At 35.7% G+C, this 11,106-nt stretch overlaps 1 protein-coding gene across 1 annotated transcript; it reads right to left on the bottom strand.

The window, feature by feature from the left end:
* Nucleotides 1-1,950: 1,950 nt before the first annotated feature.
* On the bottom strand, nt 1,951-2,892 carry LOC122200020 (olfactory receptor 52J3-like). The gene has a single exon (XM_042905428.1). It carries the CDS (start codon nt 2,884-2,886, stop codon nt 1,951-1,953), a length of 936 nt encoding a protein of 311 aa, XP_042761362.1. The 5' UTR covers nt 2,887-2,892.
* Nucleotides 2,893-11,106: the final 8,214 nt, after the last annotated feature.

The raw sequence follows: 11,106 nt of genomic DNA, 5'->3' as shown, positions 1-11,106 counted from the left end.
GATGATTTGAGACAATGAACATTATGACTATAAAAGACACAGTTAGGACATGAATATAAAGAAACCATTAAAATTTTAATAGAGAACATCACTACTTACAGATTAGCATATCTGAATCCTGTTAATCAGACCAACTGGAAATATGTATGAACTTTCCCTCAAAAGGTAGGACATCGAATTTAGTTTATTTGAGGAAATCATGTTGGTAATCCTGTGTGGCTTTGAAGGTAGGGGGTCATGTATTGAATGGAGATTTAAAATCAACTTATAAAAATAAAAATGTATAAATGTAAAGAAATCAATTTTTATTTTATTTTGTTTGTTTTTTTGGGTTTTGGTTTTTGTTTTAAGTAGGCTTCATGCCCAGCATGGAGCCCAGTGCGGGGCTTGAACTCACAACCCTGAGATCAAGACCTGAACTGAGATAAAAAATTGGACACTTAACTGACTGAACCACCCAGGCACCCCTGTATTTTATTCTTAAATATTATTAAATTTGATCTGTAGCTAAAATGAGATGCAACATTCAAATAAAGAAAACACAGGGAAGAATGCTTTTGGGTTCACTTTTGACAAAAGAAGACATCAAAAACTCAGAATGTGCATCTTTCTATACCTAAGAGAAAAGAGCATTTAATGTGCTCACAGGAAATAAACTCTTCAGATAATCATATTTAGATACCCCTGTGTCATCGTCCACTAACTCCTTTCAGAAACTGTTTACCGAAGTCCATGTTCCTTGCTGAAATATAATCTTTCATACTTCCAAATCCTGAAGATACATGTTCTGGCTCAGTCACATTGCAAAGTTGTACAATCATTTTCATACCATCACATAGTAAACATGCCATCAGGAAATTAGTTTTTAGGCTCCTGAGCAGTCATTTCTATGTTCTATTTCATTATTTTTATGCACACATCAGTTTCTGCTCACAACAAATTCAAGAAGAATAATAAAAAGATATTTGATCCTTAGGAGTCATAGAGGAGATATGTCCCCATAAGATTACACAAAATACTTGTAAATATATCCAGAAAATTCTTGTAAAGTAAGTGACTGAAAATTTAATCTCTACCTGAACTTGTCTAAGATTCATCTACTTTTGCAAAGCATCAAGTCCCAAAGGATGCATGTATGTTGCATTCCACAAATAAAGAGGGATTTGGAGAGGACAAAGTGGTCCTATGGATAACAGGTTGCCCAAATACGCTTCACACACACACGCACCACACTCCCAAGGAAAAATTCTGATTAAATATGACTCAAAACCACTGTTAGAATTTTATACATTCAAGCTTCTTTTAAAAACAAGAGTTTCATCCTTTAACACAAGTATTGTTTTCAGGTACTTTCACTTCATGTTTCTCCATAAAGGTAGGAGGTGGCATACTGAGGGCACATAGTGTCTACAGGTTTTCATGAAGAATAAGGAAGAAGGTGCTGAAATGAAAGGTGAAAACCCGAGACATTTTTTTTTAACTGCACGAAGTATCCCAGTATTGTCCTCAGAGAAATCGGATACAAAGTTTTTAACTGAGAAATCTATGAAGATCTTTCTTATTTTATATTCAAATTTAGTTATTTTTTTTTCTGAGAAAGCAAAGCAGTTGACATAAACTGATTGTGCCCAGCTGGAATACTATTCTATTTTCAAATACAGAGAGATAGAGGTTCACTAAATCTCCCTAGTTAAAAGGGAAGGGGCTTTGAGCGCGATGTTTGCCCTACTGTAATGGAACCCTATGGTCAGAAGAATATGCATTCAACACCAATATGGAGAGAAGGTATTGAGATTAAAGAACAGACAGCATTCTCCAAAGTTTGTAACTTTAGGATCTTCAGGATCTTTTGATATGAGGAGCATTTAAAAAATAATCAACCCAGAGTAGAGTAAAATTAACTTCCTTTAGTTATATCCACACCTTCAAGAGCTAAGGAAACAAGAGACTCTACTGGGAGGTGAGAGCATGGATCACATGCTCACGAATCTGCTTTGTCCTCACACCGTAGATAATAGGATTGAGGGCAGGTGGGAAGACTACGTAGAGATTGGCAACAAGGATGTGAACATAATGGGGAATTTTCTTGCCAAACCGATGGGTGAGGAAGGAGAAGAGACAGGGTGTGTAGAAAACACATATGACCCCAACATGTGACCCACATGTGCTCAAGGCTTTGTAACAAGCATCTCGAGATGGGAGGAGGAAAACTGCACGGAGGATGTAGGCATAAGAGATTCCAACAAGTACCACGTCCAAAATAAGAAAAGAAGCCACAAAAAGCCCGTAAATGGCATTAACTCGAATGCTGGCACAGGCCAACTTGGCAATGCCCATGTGCTCACAGTAGGAATGCGCAATAATTCGAGTCTCACAAAAGGGCAGACGATGGGTTAGGTAGAGAATGGGCAACATGAGCAGGACAGGACGCATTATAATGCCCACACCAATGCCTGCTAGCACCCGGGGTGTCAGGGTGGTTGTGTAGTGGAGTGGTACACAGATAGCCACATAGCGATCAAAAGCCATGGCCAACAGAACAGTAGACTCCATTCCTGTAAAGGTGTGTATCAGGAACATCTGAGCCACGCAGGCTCCAAAACCAATTTCATGTGCATCAAACCAGAAGATACCCAGCATTCGGGGCACTGACGATGTGGAGAGGGCCAGATCTATGGCTGATAAGATGGCTAGAAAGTAGAACATAGGATCCCGCAGAGTACGGTCAGACCAGATGATCAGCAAAATTGTAACATTGCCTAACAGAGCCATTAAGTAAATGGAGCAAAAAGGTAGGGAGATCCAGCCATGGGAACCCTCAAATCCTGGGATGCCTGTGAGAAAAAAGGTGTCTGGGTGGAAAGCGGAAGTGTTTGTGTGGAACATCTTGCCATTGATGAGAAGAGAAGTAGTTGAATACTTCTAGAAGGAAAAAACAAGAGCTATGAACACATTTCTCAAAAGTCTCCGGTAGGCTTAATTTTTATCTGTAGCTTTCTTATTATGAAAGCAAATACTAAAACTTGAGTTCAAAGTAATATGTAGGCACAGACTGAGCACTCTACAAATGGAAGAAACATTAACTTTATGAGAAGTATACTTCTCAGGTTTTGGACGTGAATATCATATTCATTTGCTGAAACCCCATATAAAACCTGGAATTAATTTAAAAAAACATGAAAGGACTTATATTGAGATATCAATCCTCTTTGAGGACAAAATACACTTTACCTAAACACATCAACACAAAAAGCATGGAACAGATACAGACACCCGCACACAGAACATGACAATACATATAAGAATATAAGATACCTAGACCTGTAGAATGATAGGAAATACAGTAAGACTTCTTAAATCAGTTTGTTCTGTATCAGTTGTGACATTGATATATATTTAGAAAATCAGATCCAAAATGAAAAACGGTGTTTCATTAATGTGTCCCTCCATATTTACTCATATGCTCCCACAGACATGCTGTACTGTATCTGAGATATAATAAGAGTTGCACAAAGACAGACAGACACTGTACTATACAAATAGGAAAACACTGCAGCTGGAAGTCACCTCCAGCACAGAAATGCATCTCTTTGCTACAATATTCTGATAGGAATTAAATTAATAAAAAAATCCCAAGGTTTCCATTGGTTGCCAAATTCTCAAGAATGTCCTAAGATATCCAACAATTCTACCTATCATTGCATAGGTGTGTGGGGGAGAGTTTGGGGGGAGGGAGATAGCGAAAAGACATATTGGAAGGAGAAGCATTGAGAAAAGTAAAGATTTGTTTCCAATGACAATAATGGTGGTCAACATCAGGCTTAAGAAATCCATGCTCCTGATTTACCACACTCTAGTTATGATTGCTCTCTCTATCTCTCTCTTTCTCTCTCTCTCCATTCTTTCTTCCCTCCCTCCTTATTTTCCTTCCTTCCTTCTTCTTTCTTTTCTTTTTTCTTTCTTTCTTTCTTTCTTTTTTTCTTTCTTTCTTTCTTTCTTTCTTCTTTCTTTCTCTTCCTGTCTTTCTGTCTGCCTGTCTTCCTATAGAAAAAGAAAAGAAATATAAGAGAGCACAATAGAAAAAAAATAAGTAAGGGATAGAGAAGTATAGGAAGAGAAAGGAGGAAAGGTAAAAAAAGAAGAAAGGAAAGCAAAACAGAAGGAAACATAAAGGAAGAAAGGTAGGAAGAAAGTTGATCTCAGCTCCAGTTGACTCCTGAGCAGAGTGACAGAGAAAAGTCCAAATTTGGGGAAATATTTTATTAATGACATTAAAAAAAATAGAGACTCTCCAGTTATGTAAGTACTGAAAGACTATAAATGTTCATCTCCAGGCTATTTATCTTCTTCCTTCTTTGTAATCAATTTTAAAAACCTGCACTTAACTCTGGGCCCCTGATGAGCATATTTTAAAATTATTATTATAGAAGACCATGCCCTAATACACAGTTATCACTGAGAATTGAGGTTGTTTATACCACAACTATAAGTTCCCTCTGTAGATGGTTATTTTAAAAAATCTAAGTTGTCTTGGGGTGCCTGGATGGCTCAGTCAGTTAAGTGTCCAACTTTGGCTCAGGTCATGATCTCACAGTTCGTGAGTTCGAGCCCTGCCATCAGGCTCTGTGCTGACAGCTCAGAGCCTAGAGTCTGGTTTGGATTCTGTGTCTCCCTCTCTCTCTGCCCCTCCCTCACTCATGCTCTCTCTCTCTCTTTCTCTTTCTCTCTCTCTCTCTCTCCAAAAAAAAATAAATAAAACATTCAAAATTTTGATAAAAAAATCTATGTTGTTTCAGCATAATCCAGTAATGACCTCTTTCAGTCAGGAAATCTTTCTACGGTAGTGAGAATATAGTAGCTTAATAAATTTAGCTGTAACCTGTTCCTTAATTGTTAGACGAGAGTCTCTGATCACTGTTCATCTCCATCACACATTTAATAGGAAACTCACCTGCAGCAGGACTAGGGCTAGAGAGCTCTGGTATATCCAGTAATGGGAATAAGGTTTTATACTACCTATATTTAGGGCCCTTGGGGGCCTGTCTGAACACAAAGCCAAATCCCCTGCATGAACCATAGCTAACACCACAGAACCTCCTGAGAAAGATTCCATTATCTGCACTTAGGATAAAGGGACTGATGGAGAAGCAAACATCTTCCCTACATCCCCTACACATCTTGTCAATAGAAAATCAGAGATGCGAAACTAATGCTACCAAATGTGTTCATATGAAATATGACGTGAACAGAATCTCTTATTGGGTAAATTTTGCATCATAATTTTATTAGATATCATAGCAATGCACATTTAGAACATAATTTACCTATATATATATACCTATATATATACCTATATACCTATATATAGGTATACCTATATATATATATATATATATATATATATATATATATATATATCCCCTTCCCACATCCATGTCTTACTACTCATCAATAATATATCATAGCTATCGAATAAGACAAAATATCTTATTTCTATCCTATGTAGTGCTAGTCTTACTGGCTTTATTTATTTATTTATTTATTCATTAAAGTTTATTTTTATTTTTTTTTTTAAATTTTGATTTATTTTTGAGAGAGAGAGAGAGAGAGAAAGCATAAGCAGGGGAGGGGCAGAGAGAGGGAGACGCAGAATCTGAAGCCAGCTCCAGGCTCTGAGCCATCAGCACAAAGCCTGACGCCAGGCTTGAACTCACCCAACTGTGAGACCACGACCTGAACCAAAGTTGGTGCTTGGCCGACTGAGCCACCCAGGTGCCCCAAATAGAAGTTAATAAAAATTAATTTAACATAAAAATGAAAAAAAAAACCCATTAATTTATGTTTGTTTGTTTGTTTGTTTGTTTTAAATGTTTACTTATTTATTTTGAGACAGAGAAAGAGAGCAGAAGCACATGAGCGGGGCAGGGGCAGAAAGAGGGAGAGAGAGAGAATCCCAAGCAGTTTCTGCACTGCCAGCATAGAGCCTGGCACAGGCTTGATCTCACAAACAGTGAGATCATGACCTGAGCCAAAACCAGAAGTCAGACACTTAACCAATTGAGCCACCCAGGCACCCCACATGAAATGTATTTAGAGACATGAAACACATGGAAACCAAAGAAAAAGATCCATTACACTAGTATTACAAAATAAGGCCAAATGTATTTTTCAATGTAATGAATAAAAATAAAGTGAAATTACATTACTTAATCATAGAAAAATATAAAGGGCAGCTGGGTGGCTCAATCAGTGAGGCATCAACTCTTGGTTTTGGTTCAGGTCATGATCTTAGGATCCCTGACTTCAAGCCCCATGTGGGGCTCTGTGCTGATAGCATGAAGCCTGCTTGGGATTCTCTCTCCCTCTCCTTCTGCCCCTCTCCCCTCTCATGCTCATTCATGCTCTCTCTCAAAAAATAATTGTTTTAATTAATTTTTAAAAAGAGTGAAAAATATAAGAACACCACTTACCAAAATTTCTATTAGGATGGTGACACAGGAGGAAAATCACTGACTGGGAGGTGATGTTCCCAATACATATATTGGTTAAAACACTTATATTAATAACACATTAAAATAGTGAATTGAAATTATTATTAATCTATAAAGAAATGACAAAACAATGTAAAATATAAGAGCAAATACTTACTCTGGCACTTTAAAGGAAAATAATATCCAATGAGCATAAGAAAATTTTTTCATCACTGTTACTCATCAGGAAAATAAAGCACCATGCTATACCTACAATCTTTCCAGTATGGCTGAAAATTAAGACCGCTAATTCCAAGTGTTCATAAAGATAGGAGCATCTGCTGACCACTTTGGAAATTGGAAGTGTCTGCTAATTCTAAATATTCCCAGCAATTACTATTACATAAATGTCCAAAGGAAATGAGTGATTATGTTCACCAAAATACATACACAAAAATGTTCATAGGGATTTATTCAGACTAGAGAAAAAAATTAAATAATTAAAATTATTCAACAACAGTAGAATATATAAATTAATTGGGTTTATTCATTAAAGAAAATACTATCAGGGCACCTGGGTGGTTCAATGGGACACCTGGGTGGCTCAGTCGGTTAAGTGTCTGACTTTGGCTCAGGTCATGATCTTGCAGTTCGTGAGTTTGAGCCCTGCTTCGGGCTCTGTGCTGACAGCTCAGAGCCTGGAGCCTGCTTCGGATTCTGTGTCTCCCTCTCTCTCTGCCCCTCCCCTGCTCATGCTCTGTCTCTGTCTCTGTCTCTCTCTCTCTCTGTCAAAAATAAATAAACATTAAATTTTTTTTAAAAAAGAAAATACTATCTATGAAGAAATAAAACAGCACAATAAAAACAATAAGAAGCAAACCAAAAGAAAATTCAAATGAATTACTATTACATGCAAAATGGATTAATCTAACAAATCTTGTAAAGCAAAAAATGGACACATCAAATTGTGTTAAGATTTTGATGCTTGAATGTTTTTATGTGAAACTCTGGGGCAAGAAAAAAGACAAAAAGAAAAAAGAAAAAGAAAAAACCACTATACTATATCTGCATGAACCAGAAGATAAAAATAAGAAGAGATGAAGTGAGTGTTAAGCCAAGGAATGAGTGAAAATTGGAAATATGCAGATAATCATAATGGCTTAAGAGGTAACAGGACTATCAAGAAAAAATCACTGTTGCACATCTGCCAGATTGTAGTCTTATTATGATGCACATGGTAAATGCATTGAAATAAGCAAAATCAAAAATACAATGCTTGCAATGTTTGCTTTTTATTTTCCTAGAATGTACCAATTATTCTATGCCCAGAGAAATCAATTTACCCTTCCATACAGCTTGACTGTGCTCTCTTTCCTGATTGATCATCACCACCCTCATATCTCTCCCTGCCTCCCTTTCATTATATACACACAGCCCTCATTGTTTTCATTTGGAACATCATGTATGCTGATATTTCTCATCTACTAGGGAGCAAATTCCTGAAATTATCATGTACATCCTTATGCATACCCCAGTAGTTGGCACAATATGCTGAGTAACATTTCTTATTAAATTTTGTTGAAAGAATGACTAAGTTATTGACCTGAGCAACATAAGTCATTTCAAATTAAAAAATGTAGTATTATGGAAGATAAATGCTAATAACATGAGATTATGGTATTTAATTTCAATTTTATATTCTTCAATGAGGAAATATTTTTATATGATCATAATTTATGTATCTTGATTAAATGGGTATGGCCCTACTTGTGCAAGAGAAAAAAAGAGTCTGTAATCAGTGTTTCTACTGAGGAAAGCACAGGGACATCTGGTTCTTAACTCAGGAAGTAAAAATCATGAAATAGTGTGCTAAGGCCACATTAGAAAGGCTTTCAAGAGGAAGGAATTTTGAATCAAGTTTTTAAATCACTATTAATGTGATATTGGTCATTTTAGAAGAAGTTGCATAACAGAATATTTTCCATTTTGTAAATTCCCCCAACATTGTGTGTATGTGTGTGTAAATCTATTTTTATGTGTTCATATACATATATACACGTGTGTGTGCAAGCACATGTTTAGGAGTGTGTGTGTACGTGTGTGTGTGTGTTTAAGAAAAAATGGCACAATGAGTAAAAAAAGAAGTAAAAATATGTATATTCCATTTTGCATTAATAAATCAGTTGAGTTGGAAACATGTGCTGTACGCACTCACTATTTTTAGAATTATATCATTTATTCACCTCTTTCTGATGTAGTATAATATCCTATTATCAGTCTGTTTTTGTACATTTTTTTAAATTTTGGCAATGTAGCTTACACCAATGCACACGTTTAATGTCAACTTTCTTGTATTATATTGTGACTAATAGTAAGTACGTGCGTTCTTTTATTCTTACTTAGATTGATTCATTCAGCATACATTATTGAGTAGCTGTGTGAGTCACACTATAAGTAACTAAGTGGATAAATAAAGTAATGTTAAATTCCTTATCGCCCAGGAGGAGAGAGGATGAAATGTACACATTGCAAGTGATTATAATATTAAGTTGTGAGTAAGAGAATGGAGCAGAAGTGCACAGAAGGCAAAGAAAAGTGAGTATTGCTCTATCTTCAACAGTATGAGGATAGTTACCCTAAAATGTGCATACATATAGAAATTCACTCCTATGTGAACCAATGTTTTTCTTTATCTGAAACAAGATTTTATTCGAATAGTAGACTTTGAAAATTAAAATGCAAATACCAGAAAATTGGTGTGCCATTAGTATTTAGCGAATGAAGGAGAGACAGGCAATAGGTCTTAGAAAGTAGGTATATTTGGAGTGTAGAGGGGTTTATGAAGGAATAGGCATATCTCTATAAAGCAAAAACCAAGGATGTTAATTGTGATATGAAACCTGAAATCAGGAGGATGTTTGGCATGGGCAATGTCACAAAGGTCCTAACATCACATGCTGGTCACTAGGAATACTAAATAAAATGGTACCACTGGAGACAGAAAACAAAATACCTGAGAGATATTTATGAAACAAAATCAGCTAGTCTGGAAGACTGGAAGTGGCTGATGATAGAGGTACTTCAGAGATAGAGTGATCACATACAAGAGATCAGGCTACAGAAAGTTAGAAAAAGGAACATATGAGTGAGATCAAGAGATATGAGCCCAAATAACAAAAGATTGTGGAGATAATGGAGATAACTTGCCTCGCATTACACAATGAGGAAGAGAAGGATAAATGATGAAAATAATTATTTCCAAATTAAAAATTTCTGTTTTAAAGACTAAGAGGTAATACCAAATATATACATGAAAAATATAAATGTCATTTTTGATGGAGTTAGGTAAAATGAGCATTTTGAAAATTTTCCTTAAATAATAACTTTAAGAAAATCAAGTTTTTATAAAATATCAACCAATTAGTTGTGGACTAGTATCTTGTGTGTGTGTGTGTGTGTGTGTGTGTAGTACATATACAATGTATATATTATGTTAGATACTTTTTGTATTTTGTGTCACTTTAGCTTCAGGTTATTTTATGTGAGGGTGGTATTAAAATAAAACCCATAAACACCTCTTATAGAAACACTGTTGTCAAGGGTGAGAATAATAAACAAAACATAGTAATACAAATAATGATAATACTAATGGCTAACAATTATTTTGTATTTATTGCAAACAACATCCTGGGAACTATGCTGATGACTTTAGAAGCATCATATAATTAAGTCTTCATGCTTAATCTCTGAAATGAAACTATGACTATATTTGGAAAGTAAAGAAATTGAGGCCACTGAAACTTACGCATCAAAGATAGAAGTAGGAGTGGAATCAAGTTCTGTTTAACTGTTCAAATCATATATGAAAAGACAGGACAAAAGGAAACAACTACAAGATGACTCTCAAAGCAAGTGAAAAAACCAATAGAACCCAGGAGGTGACAGTGGGCAGCCTCTCCGGGCTGCAGGAGGTTTTTTCCTTCAAGTTTACATCAGAGTTGGGTCTATGTAAACCTAAATATATTTGTGAGAAACGCCACACAAAAATCTAGGAGGAAGGTTTTTGTAGCCACATTTATTTCTATGTATAAAACCAGGACTTAATCTTATGATATGATTCTGGATCTTTGCAGTATTTTGATGAAATCACAGGATATCACAATACGGTTTTTGTAATGCAATGAAAATTTGCATAATTTCTGAAGAGGAAAAAAAAAGAAAAAGAAGAACAGATGGGGGGGGGATGCAAAATAAGGAGAGAGAAACCAATACAGGGACACCTAGAGATAAAAAAGGAATAAGAATCATCAAAGAAAGAGCCATATAAATGATAAAGGGTAACCAGTACGTGTCCAAAAAAATACAGCATGCCCTATAAATTCTACTTTAAATCATCTACTGACACCAGTTATTAAAAATCACATATAAAGACTCTGATATGCCCTCACTTACCATATAAATTGGATAACAAAGCTTAAGCTTTCAGTCTCTGAATTCATTAAAATACTTACAAATGGACCCCCTTCCCCCCCAAAAAATAAACACTGTCAAGCACATTTAAATTTACTAAATTTAATATCACAAGGCGTTTCTCTGCTCAGAAGTTCCATCTATATACATATTCCATTTTAATTCT

Source organism: Panthera leo, chromosome D1 (assembly GCF_018350215.1).
Source record: "Panthera leo isolate Ple1 chromosome D1, P.leo_Ple1_pat1.1, whole genome shotgun sequence".
NCBI classification, from domain to species: domain Eukaryota; kingdom Metazoa; phylum Chordata; class Mammalia; order Carnivora; family Felidae; genus Panthera; species Panthera leo.
This window is presented reverse-complemented; position numbering and strand designations above follow the sequence as displayed.

Coding starts and splice junctions, on each gene's coding strand:
- LOC122200020 (XM_042905428.1), bottom strand. CDS start 2,886: ATGTTCCACACAAACACTTCCGCTTTCCACCCAGACACCTTTTTTCTC.